Raw genomic sequence first — 24,778 nt, 5'->3', positions numbered from 1 at the left:
GGGATCGCTGTTAATGCGACCTCCCGTTCAACGTCCTCTACCGCATGACGAAGGCATTTCGGATCCTGCAATGCTACGTGATTCCGATTCGTCTTTGTGTCCCCTACATCTCCTGCAAGTTTTTCGCACTGGTAGTGAATCACCCTGTATACATAAATATATTATAAATAGCAAACTGGAAAATAAATACAACTAATTTGCTTGGAAAGCGTACTCTATATATCGCACAAAAAAATTGCTTGCTACTCAGAGCCAGCCTATGGAGCAATGATAACAATTCACCAATAAAGAAGAAATTCAAGGCTCAGCCAACCACCAGAAAAATTGGCTTTTGTTTTTTGGGAAAAGAACAATCAGTTTGGTTTGCTATTTGAAGATATTGAAACTGAACACACGAATTACAAGTTAGGCCAGAGGACAAAGGAAAATTTCTTGATCAGGGTAAAAATACCAGATGCCATACTAGCATCCTGACAAGGAAGACCACTGAGGAATTCAGGTGGTCCATTCTGTCACACCTTACAGAATTTCAGCCTTGCACCACACTTTCATATGTTTGGTCCCACAAAGTATGGCCTTCATTGATGTCATTGCTGCTGTCAAGAAGTGACTGCTGGAGGTTGCAGCAGTATTTATTTCAGTGGGGACAGACAGACAGACCAGACAGACAGATGTAAACATATATTGAAATATGTTTCTCCATGTTCTCAAATGAGCACACCGTTTAGCATTGGATAAATTAGTTTTGTTTGAGAACTAAAATATGCAAAGTTAATAATATGGTGAGCTTAAAATTATATAGCCTTTAAACTTTTTAATGTTGCCCGAATAAATATTTACAGAATACAATGTAAGGTAAATTTTATGTTAAATATTTTTGTAGATGAGATCATATTTTGGCACTCGAGATGGGTCAATTGGAGAGGTTACCATGACTTTACCCCTCATAGCTCCCCTGTATATCACTTCTATGAGGTCAATGAAATCTTGTTTGTTGTGGAAGGGTCCAACAAACTTGGTATGGTCTGCACTTCTATAAATAAAATAATAATAAATATAAACTAGAATATAAAGGGCATTCTTAAATAATGTAATAAAAAGTATTATGCCATTTGACTTTATTTTTAAAAAAGCAAAACAAAAAAGTATATACAACATTTTCATAAGTAAAATAATTAAAACTATATTTAAAACCAGTTTCCTTCAAAGTAGTTTCTCCCCGATGATATGCAAGTATCCCAATGTTCCCATCACTTCTGAAACCATCAACTGTACACCGGTTGAGTTCTGCTGTTGTGTTATGATGGATGATTGGAATGTCATCAGCTCTGCATCCTTATATTTTCATTCTGAGTTTGTAGAAGAGAAAAAAAAAAAATCATGATAATGCTTTTTGGAACAAAATCTCTTGAATGGATAGCAGAGTACGTGGAGAAGCATTGCTAAAAGAAAATTCATCTACCACTTCCAAGCAGCTGATTTTTTCTCCTTATTTTTTTTCTCAATGAAATCAGAACTTCTTTATAGCCCATTGGGTTTATCATCTGACCATTTTGAACAAATCCGGGTGATTCAGAGCAGTTGTTGAGGAGATTCCTGAGGTTTTCAGGCAGGCTTGCATCAGAGAAATCGGGGCTCCAGTGGAGGGTTAGCCCACCATGATGAGCCCAATGGATTGCATTGTGGTTACTTCCTCAATGGATGACCTGTGATGCTGTGGTATTATTGTGGTTTCAGAGCCTATACATGGAAACTGATTCAAGTATTTCTCTTTACTGTTAACTGCTGTACTGTTGGAACTGTTTGGTTTGAGGAAACGTTGACTTCTTCATTGTGACCACAATTCCAGGTTTAGACATCTACTTCCTGGACTGGACTCCTATTCATTTTGAATCTTAATAGTAGACCTACAAGTGTCAATTGGATTCTTGGTGATCATCACAACTTTATGTTGGGACTTTACAGTATCAAGTATCAACTACCCTGATGGTATTGCATTGTGATATGGACATTGCATTGAGAACAAATTGACCTTCTACAAGAGAATCTAAGATAATTATATATCAGCATTAGCAAGGACACATGATGCAAGCTTATATTATATCAGCCAAAAAAAAAAAAAAAAAAAAAAACACACACACACACACCCTTCTCATCCACTCGTTCCAAATGTTTGCCTAGTTTTGCCTTGAATCTGTTTAAGCTATCAACTTCTACAATGACAGAGGAAAGTTTGTTCCAGCAATCAACCACCCACTGGCTGAAGGCAAACTTCCGCACATCTATCCTACAACTGTCTTTCCTCAATTTGAATTTATGCCCTCTCAGGTGATTATTCTGAGCAAGAGGAAGAATTCCATCAGCAATGAGCATGCTCAAACCATTCAAGACTTTATACAACTCAATCAGATCACCTTGCAGGTGCCTAGTCTCCAGACACTGTAATTTGCAAAACTTAAGCCTTTCTTCGTAAGAATAACCCTTTGTTCCATTCACTAATCTTGTTGCCCTTCTCTGTACTCATTCCAACAGCTCTACATCCTTCTTAAAATAAGGCCTCCAGACCTGTATACAGTACTCAAGGTGTAGCCTGACCATTGCTTTCTACAAGGGGATAACCACCTCCTTATCGCTGCTAGAAAAATTCCTGTATATTATTGACAACAGACAATGAGCTACTCTTGTAGACTGTTTGCACTGCTCAGAAAACTTCATATCTGCCTGCACAATTACCCTCAGGTCCTTTTCACGCTCTACCATTGTCAGTGTAGTACCACATAGCTGATATGTTACTCCTGGGTAACTGCTTCCCACATGCAGTATTTTACATTTGTCAATGTTAAACTTCAGTTGCCACCTCTCAGCCCATCTGCTCAACTTTTCTAGATCCTGTTGCAGCAGCAGCAGCGTACTGCCATTAACAACCCTGCCAACCTTCGTATCATCTGCAAACTTTGAAATTAAGCCTGATATACCATCATTAATATCATTCATGAATACAGAAAACAACAATGGACCCAACACCGAATCCTCGGGGAATCCACTAATAACATTAGTCCATGAAGAGCAGTGTCAATTGATTACCACTCTGTCTTCTCCCACTCAACCATCCCTTTAACCACAGCAGCAATCCAATGCCACACTACCACACTGCTCCAATTTTGCCTCCAATGCCACACTGCTCCAATTTGTGCAGCAGTCTTCCATGTGCAACAGTATCAAAAGCCTTTCTAAGATCCAAATATATGATATCAAAATTATTCTTTGCATCCAGTTTCTTTGTGACTATTTTCTTTGTACCTGCCTGAACAGGATCATAGTATACAATCAAGTTGATCAGACAAGACTTCCCCTTAACAAGCCCATGCTGTGTCTGAGCTATAACTGAAGTCTTGTCTTGATGATCCTGCAATGCTTCTTTAACCAGTGCCTCCATTAATTTCCCAGGAACAGAAGTTAAACTAATAGGTCTGTAATTACCTGTGTCTCCCTTTGATCCTCCTTTGTGGATTGGGGTAACATTTGCACATCTTCAGTCCATGGACCTCCCCTAAGTCCAAGGAAGCTCTCATAATTATTGCTAAGGGTTTGCTTACTTCCTTTGCTGCCTCCTTTAATATATCTGGATATATTCCATCCACCCCAGGTGCCCTTCTTATGTTTATCTTCAACACTTTCTCCTCCACTCTACTCTCAGATATTACAAGATTATCTAGCTTACTGCCAGAGTTTAATACACCTTTGGCATTCCTCTCCCTGAATAACTCCTTGTGTGTGAATGTAGATGCAAAATATTCATTTAGTTTGTTAGCTACCTGAGCAGGATCATCAACAGTTGAACCATCGATATCAAGTGGACCAATCTGATTCATTCCCCTCCTTCTAGAATTTACATAAGTAAAGAAGTCTTTGCTGTTTTTCTTTGCATCCTTTGCCAAAGATTTCTCATAATCTGCCTTTGCCTGCTTAACTTCCTTTGTGACTTGGTTACAGACCAGTTTATATCTATCATAGGCTTCAATCTCACCTGTTAATTTATATGTATCCCATGCATTTTTCTTCTCCGCCACATGTCTCATTAGTTCATTTGACATCCATTTAGGTCTAAAGCTTGTTCATTGTTCATTGTACAGCATTGTAAACAGGTTGCAGGAAAACTGGCTGGACAGCATAGTACATAAATAAAAAAATAATAAAGTCATTGCACTTCAACTTCACTACATTTCTAATTTCCTGCATTGTCTAACCAAACTAATCAAATGAACGTAGAGAATATGGTAGTCAACACAGATTTGTAAATACAATCACAAAACTCGAAAAGATGTTGCTCTTAGCTTGCTTTGTTCAATTAAAACATAATTAAAACAGGAGATAAATTTTTAGGCTTTGGACAATGCTTGACTACAATTTATAGTGAATCATATCTATGGAGGCAATTCTGTCTCAAATGAGGCTCTTGCTGTCAATGACTACTGTTTTAGTGTGGCTCCTTCTGCCACTGACTACTGTTCTAGTGTGGTTCTTGTGCTACATGACTGTGGACTCCAGTGTGGATCTTTGTGTCTGCAAATTATAATTTCCACAAATCCTGGAGTTCTATCATAGTTGAAGGGTGGGTCTAAGAATCCTGAATTTAGTCCCCAAATCAGTTGAGGCTCCTTGTGACACACATGGCTTCCTGTTCCAGTTGGTCTCCCCCTCACTAAACCGACTGAGTACACCCCTTACAGTGTCTATAATCTCAGTAGCTACACCAGTTCTAGAAGCTATACTCTATAGGAAGAACCACTACAGTATACTCCATGGGGGGGGGGGTGTATACAATTCCTGAAGCTGGAGGCATTACTTCGAAATCCTGCATTTAGCTACTTAACCATATCTAACCCTGCAGTCAGAATCTTGCAACCCTTCTTCTTAGTGTTCATGCAGATATTTAGTTTATCCTAACACTCATTTGTGCATGTTTCCTGATGGAGACAAGTCTCTGTCTCCTCTCTGCCTCCCCCATACTTTGCCTGGTGGGACTCGTCTCAATTGACCTCTTTTTGGGGTTGCCTACTCTATCGTGCCTACCCTTCTATCTGTTACCCCCCAGTCTTCAGTCTCCCCCTCACTAAACCGATTGAGTACACCCCTTAACGATGCCACCAAATTCTAATCAACATCTAAATTCTACCGCTTTCTTGTAAATCTCTTTTGGCCAAATTCTAGTGTACACCCCCCTCCCCATTTTTCAGGCCTTGCCACTGAAATCCTTGGAAATTAGGTGGTGGAGCCTGCCAGAGTACTTAAATAACCTGCCTCCTTGTGGCAAAATGTGGGCAACAGTGGGTCCCAATAGGAGCCTAATGGCTAAACGGTGAGAGAAACAACAGAACATAATGCTACACAACAGACCACTCCCCATACACTTTTTAAATATCTGGCCTCCACAGAGTTCTGTGTCACTCACAAAGAATACTACATGAAGATGGGGGGAACCCCTGGCGCCATCAGACAACTAACACACTTTACACTTATATTCATTGGCCTGGATTCAGAACTTTTAGGCATGGCTTCCTTGAATTTTGAGATGGTAATACAGTACTATATTTTTTATTTTTTGAACTTTGCCTGATTCTCTTCGGATAAGCACTTCATATGATCATCTTGGGTTTTTTTTTTTTTTTTTTTTTGTTTGCTGACCCTGTTATAGTTTCCATGGATAATGGTGGGCTTTATCAGTACATCATACATTTGGAATGCTAGTAGAGTCCAACTTGCCTCCATAGGACAAGAATGGAAACCAGTGAGTAGGAAACCACTGATGCCACTTGCCTAAATACCATGTGCCATCTAATGGGCTAAGACAATGCTCACTCAAAACAAAAATTACAATCCAACACTTCATTACGTTGATCAGTTTTGCGGGGTACAGTATCTCCACATACACATAGAAGAGTTGCCACAGGCTGGACCAGGGTCGCCTTCACACAATAAATAAATGTCTCTAGAATAGAGCTGCTCCCATGAAAGTTTTTGTAATCACTAAATAATTGTGCTATTCAAAATTACTATTAAAATTTTGGTTTTAAGTGACTACACTGCTAAAAAAGTAGTGTACCAGAATTATACAGGTGTGATAAGCCTAAGGATTTTGGTTGCTTCCTTTGCAGGTGCTTAATCTGAATTTGAAATTATATAATTACTACCTATATGTTATAGCAAAGTTTTGCAGATATAGGAAAATTCAAGGGCAAGAGCAGTTGTTGTATTACTTCTAATAAATCAACAGCATTAAGTAAACAGCATTAATTTAAGTTTCTGAAATAAGCCTATGAGGACCTGAATCTTATGGGGGGTATACATTTATTTTGAAGAGGGTTATATTATAAAGAAAATATCTAATTTGGAAGATTTAAAGAATACAGGAAGATTCCATAAGTTCACCTCCCTCCATCATTTCAATAGTTGACACAGAGTCCTTTCTACCTAGACTAAATTGAATGTCTACGAGGAACTACATTTATTAAGGTATTAAATATATATATTAATAATGTACGTTTGATTTAGGGATAGCTACGCTGCTCCACACCTTGTGTTAAAAGTGAAATCTGAATATAGATGATAAAAAATCATTTTCCTCATTTTGATAAAACTTATGATTGAGAAATGTGCTTTTCTCAATAAAAAAACGGCTGGGAGACATCGCAGGCAAACTGTTAGAGAAGTGTCTAAAGGATTAGCAAGAAATGGAGAAGCCCATAGGAAAGGTTCCTCAGTACCCAAATCTGAACTGGCCTACGACTTGAACCAGTATGCTTTTGGGCACTAAGATTGGAATTTGGGTACTGATTATGGATAGGCTAACAAATACAAATTTTGCTAGCAGAGACAAGGTGATTATGCCTATGGTCAGGCCACACCTTGAGTACAGCATACAGGTCTGGAGGCCTCATTTTAGGAAGGATGTAGATTTACTAGAATGAGCACAAAGAAGGGTAACAAGATTGGTGAGGAGAACAAAGGGGTGCTCTTACCAAGAAAGGCTTAAGTTCTGCAAATTGCAGTGCCTGGAGAGTAGGCACCTGCAAGGTGATCTGATTGAGGTGTATAAGGCCTTGAATGGTTTGAGCAGGCTCAAAGATGATGAGATTCTTCCTCTTGCTCAGATTACCAACCTGAGGCGGCATAGATTCAAACTGAGGAAAGCCATTAGAAAACAGGCCTTGTGTGTCGGGTTGCATTATATCATCAAATTTTCTTGCGACGACCAACTAACTGGTTAAAATAAATTTATTAAAATAAAAATGATACATACATAAGTTAAAAACAGAAATAAAATAAGATAAAAGCGTTAAAATACAACAAGATAAGAGAGTTAAAATATATATAATAAAAGCGTTAAAATACGTAGGTAGTAAGTAGCTTTTGAAGCGGAGTGCCTCTTCATCAGCTAGTGTGTGAATGGCGTACTTCAGTATATATTAAAAATATCATTTTTATTTTAATAAATTTATTTTAACCAGTTAGTCAGTTGTCGCAAGAAACTTTGATGATATGAGGAAAGCCAGTTGCAGAATAGATGTGTAAAAGTTTGCCTTTAGCCATCTGTTGTTGTGGAAGTTAACAGCTTAAATAAATTTAATGCTGAACTAAACAACCATTTGGAGTGACTGGTTGGGTGAAATGGGAAGGCTTTTTTTTTTTTTTTTTTTTGGCTGTGTTCTATAAGCTTTCTTGCATCATATGCCTCAACTAATGCTACTGCTGTAAGAAGGGATCTTCCCTTCTTACAAGTATTTGTTACTCACTCTGTCTAAAATGGGAATGAGCACTTAAAATAGTTTAGTTGCAAAGAATAACTCAAATGACAGTTTGAGAAATTCAAAAGTCAGCTGGATAAGTAACCCAAGGTCTGTACTTGTTAACAGGAGAGACTGCTTCTACAGGGATGGGATACACTTAAATAGAAAGGGTGCAAGAATATTTGCTGATGCTATCGAGGCAGTATTAGGTGGGTCAGAAAACTGCTAGCTTGGGGGAACACAAGGACTAATAGATTATCAGTAGCCACTGGAGAGGTGAAAGTGATTCTTGCACTGCTTCTACTGGAATGAGCAGAAGCCTGGAAAACAAGATGCAGGATGTTTCAGAGATTGCTGGGAGTCATTGCGGTATAAGTAAACACATTGGTTTGTTATGATAGCTAAGAATAGGAACAGGTGCATGTATACTTGCGTGTACACCAATGCTAGGAGTTTGGTAAATAAATTTGATGAATTTGAGGTATTGCTCAAAACATCAAAGGCAGATATTGTTGGGATATCAGAGACGTGGTGTCACACAGATATAAGGGATGCAGAAATGCAATTTGGGGAGTACAACGTCTACAGAAAGGATAGACAGGATAGGAAGGGGGGAGGGGTTATGCTATTAGTTAAGAAACACATAAAAACCAAGGAAGTGAAGCAAGTCGACATCGCTGGACAGTGCAGTGTCGAGTCAGTTTGGTGTGACATAAGCATTGGGAGATCAAAATTGAGAGTAGGAGTGTGCTATAGGCCTAATGACTCTGATGAGTATAATAAGAAACTATACAGAGAAATAGAGTGGGCCAGTAAATCAGAGAGTCTTATAATGGGGGATTTTAATTTCCCAGATATTGACTGGAATTTGTGGGTTGGTCACTCACACACTAGCAAGGCTTTTATTGATTTATTGTTTTCTACATCAGCATGTTCGGGAGGCAATTAGCGAGAGTAATATTCTTGATTTGATTATCAGTAGTGATTCTTCATGCATTAAGAATCTGCAGATAAAGGAACCGCTAGGTGGCAGTGATCACAGAGTGTTGAAGTGGGATTTACTCAAAGAGGTAACTACCATCAAGGGTAAGGGGAAGGGTTATTGCTTTCGTAAAGGTGACTACGATGGTCTGAGACAGTATTTAAATTCTATACAGTGGGACCAACTGATGATGTTACCAACAGCAAATTCAAAACGGGAAGCATTCAGGGAACTTGTCTTGGAAGCTACTAGGCTTTACAAACCAACTAAGAAATACTGTTCAAAGTTTAGGCCTAAATGAATGTCAGATGAACTAATGAGACATATGGCAGAGAAGAAAAATGCATGGGATACATATAAATTAACACGTGACACAGAAGCCTTTGATATATATAAGCTGGTCTGTAACCAAGTCACAAAGGAGGTTAGGAAGATTATGAGAAATCTTTGGCAAAGGATGCAAAGAAAAACAGCAAAGAGTTATTTACTTATGTAAACTCTAGAAGGAAGGGGATGAATCAGATTTGTCCACTTGATATCAATGGTTCAACTGTTGATGATCCTGCTCAGGTAGCTAACAAACTAAATGAATATTTTGCATCGACATTCACACATGAGGAGTTATTCAGCGAGGGGAATGCCAGAGGTGTATTCAACTCTGGCAGTAAGCTAGATAATCTTGTAATAACTGAGAGTAAAGTGGAGGAGAAATTGCTGAAGATAAACACAAGAAAGGCACCTGGGGTGGATGGAATCTATTCAGATATATTAAAGGAGGCAGCAAAGGCAGTAAGCAAACCCTTAGCCATAATTATGAATTATGAGAGCTTCCTTGGACTCAGGGGAGGTACCCATAGACTGGAGATGTGCAAATGTGACCCCAATTCATAAAGGAGGATCAAAGGCTGACACCAGTAATTATAGACCTGTGAGTTTAACTTATATTCCAGGAAAATTAATGGAGGCACTGGTTAAAAAAGCACTGCAGGATCATCTAGACAAGACTTCAGTTAGAGCTCGGACACAGCATGGTTTTGTTAAGGGGAAGTCTTGCCTGACCAATTTGATTGGATACTATGATGCAGTCACAAAAGAACTGGATGCAGGGAATAACTTTGATATTATATACTTGGATCTTAGAAAGGCTTTTGATACTGTTGCACATGGAAGACTGCTGCACAAATTGGAGCAGTGTGACATTGGAGGCAAATTGCTGCTATGGATAAAGGGGTGGTTGAGGGGGAGAGGACAGAGAGTGGTAATCAATGGACACTGCTCATCGTGGACTAATGTTATTAGTAGAGTCTCTCAGGGTTCAGTATTGGGTCCATTATTGTTTTCTGTATTTATAAATAATATTAATGATAGTATATCAAGCATAATGTCCAAGTTTGCAGACGATAAAGGTTGGCAGGGTTGTTAAGGACACTACTGACGCTATGCTGCTGCTGCAACAGGATCTGGAAAGGTTGAGCAGATGGGCTGAGAGGTGGCAAATGAAGTTTAACATTGACAAATGTGAAGTACTACATATGGGAAACAGCAACCTCAGAGCAACGTATCAACTCTGTGGTACTACACTGACAGTGGTAGAGTATGAAAAGGACCTGGGGTAATTGTGCAGGCAGATATGAAGTTCTCTGAGCAGTGCAGATGGGCTGCAAGAGTAGCTCGTGGTGTCTTGTCAATGATATACAGGAATTTTTCTAGCAGGGATAAGGAGGTGATTATTCCCTTGTATACGGCAATGGTCAAGCCACAACTTGAGTACTGTATACAGGTCTGGAGGCCTCATTTCAAGAAGGATGTAGAGTTGCTGGAACGAGTACAGAGAAGGGCAACAAGATTAGTGAATGGAACAAAGGGTTGCTCTTACGAAGAAAGGCTTAAGTTTCGCAAATTACAGTGTCTGGAGACTAGGCACCGGCGAGGTAATCTCATAGAGGTGTATAAAGCCTTGAATGGTTTGAGCATGCTCAATGCTGATGGGATTCTTCCTCTTGCTCAGAATAATCACCTGAGAGGGCATAAATTCAAATTGAGGAAAGACAGATGTAGGATAGATGTGCAGAAATTTGCCTTTAGCGAGCAGGTAGTTGGTTGGTGGAACAGACTTCCATCCCTTGTTGTGGAAGTTGATAGCCTAAAAAAATTTAAGGCTCAGCTGGACAGGTATTTCGAACGAACAGAGGGGTGAAGTGGAAGGTTTTTTTTGGATGATGCTGCATAAGCTTCCATCATATGCCTCTACTAATGCTAATGTAACTGAACACTGGAATATTGTGAAATATATTGTTAATTTTAACAATTTTTCTGAATGACTTGGGTTGATAGCTTCAATCAGAGGGTCGCCAGATTGGAGACATTTAACCATTTTAGGAGATCCAACAACCGATTCTAAACATTTCTGTAATAGAAAAGACGATAGTCTGCCAACAAGTTGTGTGGATAAGGAGTGGATTATGAGAAATAAGGCCTCCTTAGCCAAGTGGTCAGGAGCGGGAGTGCAGCAGCACACACTCCTTGAGTAGACTGAGGTTCAAGCCCCTGACTGCTAAATATGGTCGATCGGCCAACCCGCACTAGACCAGCGTGGCAGATTATGGTCCATTTTCCTCAACATGGATTGTTGAGGAGGCTTCCATCCTGCAGTGGATTGATAATGGCTGCAACTTTTTTTTTTTTTTTTTATGAGAAATGCTGGCACATCTGTAGTTTGTTTTTCTGTCCTTAGTCTCTTTGGATGATTCGAGTCATGCTCTGAGTTAGTGTTAATAGGTCTGGAGACCGTGGGCTCTAGCGGTTGATATGCATCGCAATCCATTGCTGATCCTTTTAGCCCTGGAAGAGGGAATTCCTTCTCCCAGATTACTGGCCCTGCCACATGGAGGTATGAGCGGTGCCAACCAGTGACCAAGAAATTAGCAGAAGAGGAGGGCAGTACGTTGCTAGCGATAGCTGTAATGTTGCAAGGGGGATTAGCAGTAACGCCGCAAGCAGTGAAGCTGTGACATTGCTCAATGAGGGAAGCAGTAATGTTGCTCAGCGAGGGATCCAGTAATGTTGTGAGCGGTGGAGGAATTATTAAAGCACTAGTACTCATCCTAGGAAAAACGCTAGAAAAATCGCACTAGAAAGATCGCTTGGCACTCGGGGCAGCCAAAATTGGGAACCTTGGGACTAGGAGATTACGAGTTCCTGATTTTCAAACAATGAATCAAACTAAACACAAAATGTCAAGATCAAGCATAGTTCAAGTCAGAATGTATGAGCAGTGCAGCCATCTACTTGTTGATAATTTTTCTATATGATTAACTTACTTTTATTAACTACAGTAGTTTATTCTTTTATCCATTATGAACTTAAAAGTCATTTAATTTCAATTTATAAAGCAATGCTTACCCATAATCTACTTTAATATGTTGACCATTGAAGAAGAAAACAGTTGCAGGAATGAAAGTAATATCAAAATAATGTGTGTAAACAGGAACATCCCGAATATCAGCTATATAGATATCAGCCATTCTAGCCAACATTGGTGAAGTTTTGGCAAGCTATAAATATAAAATAAAAGATTTGAAGGGAAAATTATGATAAAAAAAAAAAATCAAAAATTTTTTTTTTCACACTTTTTACCTACTAGAGCAGATAGACAACTTTTCTAGAAATAAATTTTAAGTATTGAGTATTGTATCCCAACTGCTCTGCAAAAGGGACCATTACGAGATGTCCCATGAAAAACTCCAGGAAGAAATGGTCACAGTACATCATCGCCATAATTCAGTTCAATTTCAGTAAAGTAGCATCTATAAAAATTTTACCTTAATGTAATTAAGTTATGGCTAATAGTAATATGAAACAATAATTTTCTCCTTTAATAATACCGTATAATGATTTTTAATTTTTCCATAATGTTTTTTTTTTTAATTCATTTATAATTTATTTAAAAATTCCACCAAAATGACATATTTTGCAACTCTTTGGTCAACAAAATGCCAACCCAGATATACGCTGCACACATACAGCCATTTATGAATGCCATATCGTTCTGAGAATGGCTGTAAGGATATGCCATGCAAAGCTCTAGCCTGTGGTATATCATGCCAGCTGAAAAACCAGCACCAAACTTATTCAGTTCTTTTTTTTTTTTTTTTTTTTAATACCTAAACAAGCCTTTGTTTTATCCAGGTTTCCATCCTATTCTTCTTAAATGCATAGTAAGTTCTGGTTATGCATTAGAAATAATAAAAAAAATTTGTTATATCCAGTCTACACCTATCTTTCTTAAGTTTAGGTATATGTCCTCTAATTTGTGCCACATGTGAATAGTGAGTGACTTTAGGTTTTATGGCACATGAACAACTTAGGCCACGACCATTACTTAAATACTGTATATATACATATATTAAATATGTTAAATATATTAAAAACAGCAGTAACCTACAGATAGGTTACTATGTCCTATACTACTATGACAATGCACAAAGAGGTAAAAGAAAGAGATGTATATATGATGACTATAAAAAGCATTCATATATGTATATACAAATGTACAGTTTTGAAAAAAATTATAAAAATTTTGGACATATTGCCTTTGTCAGATAAAATCTGACTGTATAAGGCTCAGTCAGATGGTTAAAATCTTCAAAACACACAGGCATGCATCTAAAAAATGCCTGCACATTTGATAAGAATATGTTTATGATAATCAGAAACAACAGAGGTCTAAGAACTGATCATTGTCGACTCCATTTCTGACATTACACCAACCTGAAGAATATCCATTGATCAGAACCCTCTGCCTTCAGTCCTGCAGCCATCCAGCATTCCATCTTAAAATCTTTCCAGCAATCCAAACATGTTCCAGTTTATATAGTAACCTCTCATGAGGTACTGAGTCAAATGTTTTGCTAAAATCCAAATAAAGTATGTTGAAATTGTTCCCTACACCCGGTTCATGAGTAACTATGTCAAAATAGCCTACTAAGTTAGTTAACATGATTTTCGCTTAACAAAACCTTGTTGTGTATCATTCAGAATGTCATATCTATCTAAATATCCCTGAACTGCAATCTTAATCACTGCTTCTAAGATTTTCTTTACCACTGAAGTCAGATAAAGGGTTTGTAGTTACCAATTTCACTCTTAGAACCACCTTTATATATTGGCTCTTCTCCAAACCACTGCTTCTATTGGAATGAGCAGCAGCCTGGAAAACAAAATGCAGGGGATTTCAGTGACTGCTGGGAGTCATTGCAGAACAAGAACACACACAGGCTGCATTAGGATAGCTAAGAATATGAACAGGTGCAAGTATACCAATACTATGACGAATGGAACAAAGGGATGCTCTTACGAAGAAAGGCTTAAGTTTTGCAAATTAGTGATGAATCAGATTGGTCCACTTGATATTGATGGGTCAACTGTTGATGATCCTGCTCAGGTAGCTAACAAACTAAATGAATATTTTGCATCGACATTCACACATGAGGAGTTATTCAGCAAGGGGAATGCCAGAGGTGTATTCAACTCTAGCAGTAAGCTACAGAATCTTGAAATAACTGGGAGTAAAGTGGAGGAGAAACTGTTGAAGACAAACACAAGAAAGGCACCCGGGGTGGATGGGATCTATCCAGTTATATTAAAGGAGGCAGCAAAGGAAGTAAGCAAACCCTTAGTCATAATTATGAGAGCTTCCTTGGACTCAGGGGAGGTACCCATAGACTGGAAATGTGCAAATGTGACCCCAATTCACAAAGGAGGATCAAAGGCTGACACAAGTAATTATAGACCTATGAGCTTAACTTCTGTTCCAGGAAAATTAATGGAGGCACTGGTTAAAGAAGCACTGCAGGATCATTTAGACAAGACTTCAGTTATAGCTCAGACACAGCATGGTTTTGTTAAGGGGAAGTCTTGCCTGACCAACTTGATTGGATACTATGATGCAGTCACAAAAGAACTGGATGCAGGGAATAACTTTGATATTATATACTTGGATCTTAGAAAGGCTTTTGATACTGTTGCACATGGAAGACTGCTACGCAAATTGGAGCAGTGTGACATTGGAGGCAAATTGCTGCTATGGATAAAGGGGTGGTTGAGGGGGAGAGGACAGAGAGTGGTAATCAATGGACACTGCTCATCGTGGACTAATGTTATTAGTGGAGTCCCTCAGGGCTCAGTGTTGGGTCCATTATTGTTTTCTGTATTTATAAATGATATTGATGATGGTATATCAAGCTTAATGTCCAAGTTTGCAGACGATACAAAGGTTGGCAGGGTTGTCAAGGACACTAGTGACACTATGCTGGTGCAACAGGATCTGGAAAGGTTGAGCAGATGGGCTGAGAGGTGGCAAATGAAGTTTAACATTGACAAATGTAAAGTACTACACATGGGAAACAGCAACCCCAGAGCAACGTATCAACTCTGTGGTACTACACTGACAGTGGTAGAGAATGAAAGGAACTTGGGGGTGGTTGTGCAGGCAGATATGAAGTTCTCTGAGCAGTGCAGATAGGCTGCAAGAGTAGCTCATGGAGTATTGTCAATGATATACAGGTATTTTTTTTGCAGGGATAAGGAGGTGATTATTCCATTGTATAAGGCAATGGTCAGGCCACACCTAGAGTACTGTATACAGGTCTGGAGGCCTCATTTCAAGAAGGATGTAGAGCTGCTGGAACGAGTACAGAGAAGGGCAACAAGATTAGTGAATGGAACAAAGGGTTGCTCTTACGAAGAAAAGCTTAAGTTTTGCAAATTACAGTGTCTGGAGACTAGGCACCAGCGAGGTGATCTGATAGAGGTGTATAAAGCCTTGAATGGTTTAAGCATGCTCAATGCTGATGGGATTCTTCCTCTAGCTCAGAAAAATCATCTGAGAGGGCATAAATTCAAATTGAGGAAAGACAGATGTAGGACAGACGTGCGGAAATTTGCCTTTAGCCAGCGGGTGGTTGGTTGGTGGAACAGACTTCCATCCCTTGTGGTGGAGGTTGATAGCCTAAATAAGTTTAAGGCTCAGCTGGACAGGTATTTTGAACGAACAGAGGGGTGAAGTGGAAGTGGGTTTTTTTTTTTTTTTTTTGGCTGATGCTGCATAAGCTTGCTTTCTTGCATCAAATGCCTCTACTAATGCTAATGCTAGTGTCTGGAGACTAGGCACCTGCAAGATGATCTGACTGAGGTGTATAAAGCCTTGAATGGTCTGAGCTTGCTCAATGCTGATGGGATTCTTCCTCTTGCTCAGAATAATCGCCTGAGAGTGCATAAATTCAAATTGAGGAAAGACAGATGTAGGATAAATGTGCGGAAGTTTTCCTTTAGCCAGCGGGTGATTGATTGCTGGAACAAACTTCCATCTGTCGTTGTAGAAATTGATAGCATGAATAGATTCAAGACAGAACTAGACAAACATTTGGAGTAAGTGTATGGGTAAAATGAGAAGGTTTTTTTTTTTGGCTGATGCTAATTAAGTTTGCTTTCTTGCATCGTGTGCCTTTACTAATGCGATCATGGCTTCTGTGATTTTTGCTCTAAAGGTAATTCGACATCAAAGGCAGATATTGTTTGGATATCACACATATATAAGGAATTCAGAATTGTAATTTGAAGAGTACAATGTGTATGGAAAGGATAGATAGGATACGATAGGAAGGGAGGAGAGGTTATGCCATTAGTTAAGAAACAAAAAATCTAAGGAAGTGCATCCAGTTGACATGGGTGGACAGTGCAATGTTGAGTCAGTCTGGTGTGACATAATCACTGTGAAAGCAAAATTGAGAGTAAGAGTGTGTTATAGGCCTAATGACTCTGATGAGTACAATGAACAACTGTGCAGAGAAATAGAGTGAGCCAGTAAATCAGACCGCCTTTCATTTTGGCTTTCATAAAAGTGACTATAATGGTCTTGAACAGCTTTTAAATTCTATACAGTGGAACCAACTGATGATGTTCATCATCATCATCATCAGCCATTTTCAATCCACTGCAGGATGAAGGCCTCTCCAGCAACGTTCCAGTTCCTTCTGTTTTGAGCACTGGCCATCCATTTACTACTCAAAAACTCATGAATTTCATCTATCCATCTCCGCCTTTGTCTTCCAGGTTTTCTTCTAGCTCCTCTTGGGTACCATTCTGTTATCTTCTTAGTCCATCTGTCATCATGTCTTCAAGCTATATGTCCTGCCCAAGACCATTTTAGTTCTTTAGTTTTGATAAGAATGTCCTTTACTTGAGTTTGCTGCCTAATCCATGTGTTTCTCTTCTTATCTAACAGTCTGTTTCCCAATATAATTTGTTCCATTCTTCGCTGTGTAGTTCTTAGCTTCTCTTCCATTCTTTTGGTGAGTGCCCAAGTTTCACTTCCATAAGTCATGGTGGGGAGTATACATTGATTCATTATTTTATGTTTCAGACAAACTGGGATATTGCTCTTCAGTATGTGACTATATTTCCTGAATGCTATCCATCCAAAATTTATTCTTCTCTTGACTTCCAGCCATTTATCATTATTACAGCTAATAACTTGTCCCAGATAAGTATATGACTCCACCTTTTCAATTACTGCTCCTTCAATCATTATTTCCCTTTCCGTGGCATACTTGTTCATCATTACTTTTGTTTTAGCCATATTCATCTTGAGTCCAAAATCCTTACTATCTGTGCATAACTGATTAAGATTTTCCTCTAATTCTTTGGGATCTTGGCTTATGACCACAATGTCATCTGCAAATCGTAAATGGTTTAGGTACTCTCCATTCACATTGACTCCTTTCTGCGACCAGTCTAATCTTCTGAAAGCTTCCTCAAGGGCAGCAGTAAACAGCTTCGGAGATATTGTGTCTCCTTGTCAAACTCCTTTCTCGATTTTAAATTTGCTACTGTCTTTGTCTAGTCTAATAAAGGATGTAGCACTCTCATATATTTTCTTCAAAATCATAATATATGGGGTATCTATGGCTTGTCTTTCCAGTGCCCGAAACATTCCCTTATGCTGTGGAGTCAAATGCCTTTTCATAATCCACAAATGCCAGGCATAATGGTGTTTTATATTCATTTGCTTTCTCCATTAGCTGTGATATTACGTGAAGGTGATCCGTAGTTGAGAATCCTGTCCTAAAGCCAGCTTGCTCTTTCGGTTGATTCTCATCAAGTATTCTTTCTAATCTGTTAGTAATGACCCTTGTGAACAACTTGTAGATGTGGGATAACAAGCTAATTCTTGGTCTATAATTTCCAATTTCTGATTTATCTCCTTTCTTATGCAGCAAAACTATGATTGCATTATTCCACTGCTTAGGCATCTCACCTTTTCTAATGCACTTTGTGAAGAGCCTTGCCAGTTTTTGTGTTATGTCTCTTCCTCCCAATTTTAACAACTCTACAGTAACTTCATCTTCCCCCAGGGCTTTCCGATTCTTCATTTTCTTCAATGCGTGTTCTACCTCATCAGGAAGAATATCGGGTATGTCGTATGTGTTGCTACTTTGCAATCCATGTTCCTCACTGCTGGTATCATTCCCTCGCTCCTTGTATAATTCTCTATAGTAGTCTTCTGCTATTTGAATTATGCCTTCTCTGCTGTTTATAAGTACACCATCGCTATTCTTCAGTTTCAGTATCATTTGTCTTTCTGTATTACTGCTCATGGCTGCTGATTTAAATCCTTTGTTTTCCCTTAATGCTTGTTCTACTTTTCTTGTGTTAAATCTTCTTATGTCCTCTCTGAGTCTCTTTCTAATGGCTTTGCATAACTCAGTATACTCAATTTTCTCCCTGTCAATGTTTTTCTTGCTCTTCATTTGTCATCTTCGGTTCATCATGACAAGTGTTTCTTGACTAATTTTTTCTTCTTTGGATTTCTGTTTCCCTATAGGTCTTTATCACTTTCAGAAAGTTGTAATATTCCTCGTCGATATCTTGGTCCTGAGCAGTCTGCAGAAGCTCAAACTTGTTCTTAAGTTCCAGTACATACGGCTTTTTCTCCTCCTCTGTTATTTCAAAGACCTTTGTATTATTTACTCGAGTCAGTTTTTTCCTTTCCTTTCCTACATCTATATCAAGTGTACATCTTAACATTCTGTGATTACTTCCAACATTTACCTTATTCAGGACGGTAACATCATTCACAATATATCGTCTGTTAGTGAGGATGAAGTCTATTTCATTAGTTGTTAATCCATTTGGACTCTTCCATGTCCACTTTCTGTTCACCCTTTTCTTGAAAAAAAGTGTTCATTACTGACAGTCCTTGAGATTCTGCAAATTCCACAAGTCTTTCACCTCTTTTATTTCTTTCACCAATTCCAAAATTTCCTATAGTTCCTCTTTCTGCGCTGTTTTGTCTTTTTCCAACCTTAGCATTGAAGTCTCCCATAATAATAGTGTAGTGGGTTTTCTGCTCATCTAGAATACTCTCAATTTCAGTGTACATTTCTTCAACCTCTTCATCATCATGGCTCGATGTTGGTGCATAAATCATTATAATCTTTAGCTTGTACCTCTTAGAAATGTTGAGTATTAGTTTTGACACCCTTGGTGATGTACTTTTGAATTCCAAAATGTTGTTTTTAAAATCTTTATGGATCAGAAACCCAACTCCACCTTCACTCCTTTCACTGTTTCCATTGGTGTACAGCAGATTTCCACTTGATAAACTTATAAGTGATTCATTTCTTCTTCTTGTTTCAGCCAAACCGATGATATTCCAATTCACATTTTCTAATTCCTTTTCCAGCTCTAATATCCTCTCTTCACCGATGAGTGATCATACGTTATAACAGGTCAAGTTCAATTTCCGTGCATGGCAGCCTGGTCGTAGCCAGAGATTCTTAGCACCCTCTGCTTCCACTCTGATCCTCTCGCTGCCGTAAGAGGGAGAGTGAAAGCTGCTGGGGACTGAGGGCCATTTGTATTGTTGTGCTCTCATTTCTGGAGGGTTTGGTCTTTTCCTCGTCACGCTGACCAGGCGTCTTGAAGAGAACCACTCTACACGTTTGTTGCCACCTAAGTGATGTAACAGGGCTTACCATCGAGAAGGTGTGCATGAGTGGATTTTAGGGAGGCAGGCCAACCGGACTTCTCCTAAATCTTCTGTAACAGAGAGATATTGGATCCGTCGGTGTTTTAGGCTGAGTGTCTGATAACACACAGGATACCTGTTCCCCTCTAAGCCCCCTCTAAACTGATGATGTTACCAACAGTAAATTCTAAATGGGAATCATTCAAGGAATTAATCTTAGAAGTTTTCCAAGCTTAATTATGCTTAAGCTTAGAATTAAGCTTGGAGGCTTTTCATATCAACTAAGAAATACTGTTCAAGGTTTAGGCCTACATAGATGTTAGATGAACTAATGAGACTAAAAGCAGAGATGAAAAATACATGTGTTGCATATAAATTATCAGGAGCCACAGATGCCTATGGTCGATATAAGATAGTCTGTAATCAAGTCATAAAGGAGGTTAGGCAAACAAAGGTAGATTACACAAAATCTTAGGTAAAGTATGCAAAGAAAAACAGCAGTGAGTGGAATGAAGGGTTGCTGTTACCAAGAAAGGATTAAGTTCTGCAAACTGCAGTTTCTGGAGACTAGGCACCTGCGAGGTGATCTGATTGAAGTGTATAAGGCCTTGAATGGTTTGAGCAAGCTCAATGTTGATGGGATTCTTCCTCTTGCCCAGATTACCAGTCACCTGAGGGAAAATAAATTCAAATTCAGGAAAGAATGTTGTAGAATAGATGTACAGAAATTTTTCTTTAGCCAGAGGGTGGTTGATTGCTGGAACAAACTTCCATTTGTCGTTGTGGACATCAATAGCTTAAATAAATTTAAGGAGGAACTGGATAAACTTTTAGAGGGAATGGATATGTGAAATTGTTTTTTTTTTTTTTTTGGCTGATGCCACATAAGCTCATATGCTTGCTTTCTTGCATCACATGCCTCCATTACTACTACTACTACTTTTTACTGCACTGCAACAATAGTGAGAAATCTGTTAGGTCATAGAACTGTTGGAGAATAATATGACTAACTGATAACAAGCAATGGATTACTCAGTTTCTTTCTGATTCTCATTATTTGCTCACACAACATTAGTCCAAGGAAAAGATTCATTAAACCTATTTATTATTTAGTTTTTGATTACTGTTTGTAAACAATATCAATGAAGCGACCTTCACTGATTTGCCTGTAGTTCATCTAAATGAAAAATGAAAATTAAATAGACCAGAGGACATGTAAATAGTTATCTGTTGTGAAAAAGAATGTAGTACTGTCGGCGATGCTTGGCACTAGCACTTTAGTGAAGTCACTGTGTGCAATGCTTTGCTTCTCCTCCAAAATATACCATATACAATATTGTAATACCAGTGCTTTCCAAACATTTTTAATGCCAACACAATAAGTACGTGCCAAAAATAATTTAACACCTTATCAGAATTGTGTAATTATGCAACATCTCACCTTTCAATTCCTTATCTTTAAGTTCATAGTAATTACGAAGGTATGCAATTTGTTTCAAACAAAAAATGTGTAGATGAGAGAAAGTGAGAATATATGCAGCAATAAGCAAATGTTTAACCAAGTACAGTTTAATGGCCACTGAATATGAAGTAAATAAACATGAAAATATTGTAAAATTAGAATGTATTACTAATTAATTGTATTTTAATCAATTAATCATGCAATATATGCAGTGAAAGGAAATCTTAGTGAAAACAATGCTGACATGAGGACAAAATCTGGTAACAAGTACAGTGACACTCTCTTGGACATAACTGTAGATCTATTGTACTTTTCACATGTATGGTACATTTACATAGTACTGTATGTGTAAATATAGTATTAGTAGTGGCAAACAATACAAGAAAGCAAACTTTAACAATCAGAAAAAAAAAAAAAAAATCCAATACACTATCCATTTCCCCCTTCAATAGTTGGACTAGTCATCCTTCAATTTATTTAAACTACCAACTTCCACAACAGATGAAAGTTTGTTCTGACAATCGACTGTTCTCAATTTTAATTTATATTCCCTCATGTTGGTCTGGGCAGTCTAAGAATGCTATCAGTGGTGAGCTTACTCAATCCATTCAAAGCCTAAAACACCTCATCAGATCATCCTGCAAGTGCCTGGTATCTAGATTCTGAAATCAGCAGAACTAAAGCCTTTCTTGGTAAGAGCATCCTTTTGTTCTTCTCACCAATCACATTGCCAGAAAGCCAGAGGCATATAGCCATACGGTGCAAGAAAGCCACCAGCCAAAAAAAAAAAAAAAAAAAAAATTCTGAGTTACTCTGAGAGAGAAGTAGAAGGGAATTACCAAGAAAGAGAAGAATGATGATATCCAGCCCAGGACCTCTGGGTGTGCCAAGCCCATACTCACCATATGTGAGCCCCTGGGTGTAACTCTCTATATAACTAAGCCTACTGGTTTCATTAGTTCATCTGACATCCATTTAGGACTAAGCCTTGAACAGTAAGATTACTTCCCTGAATGCTTCCCATTTAGAATTTGCTGTTGGTAACATCATCATTAGTTGGTCATGCTGTACAGAATTCAAATACAGTCTGATAGCAGTATAGTTAACTTTACAAAAGCCCTTCCCTTTACCTAAATCAATACTGTGATCACTACCACCTAGTGATTGTTTTACTTGCAGATTGTTAATGCATGAAGAATCACTGCTGATAATCAGGTCAAGAGTACTATTTTCTCTTATTACCTCTCTAACATGTTGCTGTTGAAAACAGTCATCCTATAAATCCAAATGAATCCTGTTAGCATGTGTGTGACCAACTCAGAAGTTCCAGTAAATATTTGGGAAGTTAAAATCCCCTGTTAAAAGACATTCTGATTTATGCACTTGCTCTAATTGTCTGTATACCTGTAATATGTATAGATGCATTATACACATTACAGTCATTAGGCCTATAACACAACTCCTACCCTCATCTTCGTTTTCCCAGTGCCTATGTCACACCAAACTGATGCAACATTGCACTGCCTTAGGTTTTATATGCTTCTTAACTAAGAAGCATAGCCCCCCCCCCTGCACTGTCTGTCCAAGCATAGACAATGCTGTGAAAAATTCTATCCCATGTGCCTTGCATAATGTTTTTAGTGCCAAAGTGATTAACAAGAATGTTATGATACATATTTACAATAGGTTTTGTACAGAAATGTAATATTTTGTGGCTTACGACAATAATGTGAAATCATGGATAATCACGTTACATCACTGAAAATTTTATGATGTAACAAGGTTTAACTTTGTCTGCGACAACTCGTGCAATTAGCATCACAACGTGAGTTTATTATCAATGGAACAGAGGCAAAACTATCCTTGCTAGTTTGCCGAAGTGCACCATGTGGTGTTTAGCAACCATGCCAAACCTACCATCAATCTACAACTTCTCAGATTCCCTCCATATCGACGGAACTGTGTTAGTTCTCCCCCACTGCATGCCTTGTACTTTCATATTTGCCCATTTTACAAGGGATTAAGTTTTATTACTGAAAGTGCCACACAAATGGGAGTTCCTGTAAGTTAATTTTTAAAATATGAAAAGGATATTTATTACACTTACAATTTCATCAATCTGCATACAAGACAGTTCGTCATCTCTACCAAACCTCAACACCAGAACTTTCTCACGTGTTGTCAAAATCGCTTGATCGATTTCTCTCTTAGTCGTTAACTTCTTCAACAAAATACTCATGGTGCAACATCGGCGTATTGCTGAATTCTTAGTCAATTCGATATACAGAGATGGTTTAAAGATGATATACTGGGTAAAACAGAAATTCTGATGATGTCGTTTTCGCTTTCAAGAGAAAAACGTTCGGCAACAAAGCTGCGAACTCGTTACGAGCGATGGACACAGTCAAATGAAAACTATTGATTATCCCATTGTGTCAAAATTCTAATGAATTCATTTGGAAAGCTAATCTATAGGCACAAGCCATTGGGCTTACAACAAGTAGTTCAGATTCATTTGGCATTGACAAACCTATCTGTTTTCTAGGTGGCGTTAGTATAGCAGCCAAGTTATGATAAACCATCAGCCCCCTATGAGGGCAAGGAACTTTAATTATTATTATTAGCCATATGGTGCAAGGAAGCCTGAGGCTCATGCTGCAACAGCCCAAAAAAAAAAAAAAAAAATTCGGAATTACCCTGTGAGAGAGAAGGGAATCACCGAGAAAAGAAGAGAAGAATGATGATATCCAGCTCAGGACCCTGGGTGTGCCAAGTCCATAATCACCAGATATGGGCTCCTGGGGTTAATATTACACTACTCGACAAAATTTACAGAACATAGAAAACGTGGTGTAATTCATGCAGCTGGCGATGAAGCGGGAAAAAATATATGGTAGTGTACAATAGAATAACGACGAAATGAGGAGACAGCGAGAAACTTAAGAGATGTATCAGGGACATTTATAGGGGTTGTATAAGAATTACCAAAGCAGTCACATTAAGGTCGATACAAGGCGCTCGAAAATATGGCCATGTTAGATCAGTACGGCGTATGATCCTCTCCGTCGGCTAAACAGCCTGACAATGGTGAATCATGCTCGATATAAGGGTATCTATCAGATTCTGTGGCAACAAATTCCATTCTTCCACCAGAGCAGACGTTAGCTCACCAAGTGACCGAGGAGTTGGCTGTCGGCGTGGAGTGCGACGCCGACATGTTCGATTCTAGATCGATCACATCTAAACATGTGCATTGCATATTTCTCTGTTTTGCTGGATGAACAATCCGAGTTTCTGGAGAGAGACAAAAAAAGTTAAACTAAACTATTATGTGTCACCTGAAAAGTTACTTTCATCGTATTGACAGAATTTTAAATTGCTTGTGTTTTCCTATAATAATTTTTTAATTCGCTAATACTTTAAGTTTGAAAAATATATTAAAATGTATTATTTCTTAGTAAATTTTTTTTTACGCATTATGAAATTAATTAAATTTTCTGTTTATATTCCGAGACAAC

At 38.4% G+C, this 24,778-nt stretch overlaps 1 protein-coding gene across 1 annotated transcript; it reads right to left on the bottom strand.

Annotated features, from left to right (window-relative positions):
• Positions 1–788: 788 nt before the first annotated feature.
• LOC150076533 (thioredoxin-like protein 4B) lies at positions 789–23,726 on the bottom strand. Its single transcript, XM_090387146.1, has 3 exons — positions 23,368–23,726; positions 12,172–12,323; positions 789–1,033 (listed from the first exon to the last, which is right to left on the bottom strand). The coding sequence occupies exons 1-3, from the start codon at positions 23,497–23,499 to the stop codon at positions 868–870; spliced, it is 450 nt and encodes a 149-aa protein (XP_090243272.1). The 5' UTR covers positions 23,500–23,726; the 3' UTR covers positions 789–867.
• Between the last annotated feature and the right edge of the window lie 1,052 nt (positions 23,727–24,778).

Source organism: Mastigoproctus giganteus, chromosome 13, assembly GCF_048544385.1.
Source record: "Mastigoproctus giganteus isolate SK-2022 chromosome 13, ASM4854438v1, whole genome shotgun sequence".
NCBI classification, from domain to species: Eukaryota; Metazoa; Arthropoda; class Arachnida; order Uropygi; family Thelyphonidae; genus Mastigoproctus; species Mastigoproctus giganteus.
This window is presented reverse-complemented; position numbering and strand designations above follow the sequence as displayed.

Coding starts and splice junctions, on each gene's coding strand:
- LOC150076533 (XM_090387146.1), bottom strand. CDS start 23,499: ATGAGTATTTTGTTGAAGAAGTTAACGACTAAGAGAGAAATCGATCAA. Junction 12,324..23,367: donor GTATGCAGATTGATGAAATT/GTAAGTGTAATA, acceptor TTATATTTATAG/CTTGCCAAAACTTCACCAAT. Junction 1,034..12,171: donor CATATTAAAGTAGATTATGG/GTAAGCATTGCT, acceptor TTTTATTTATAG/AAGTGCAGACCATACCAAGT.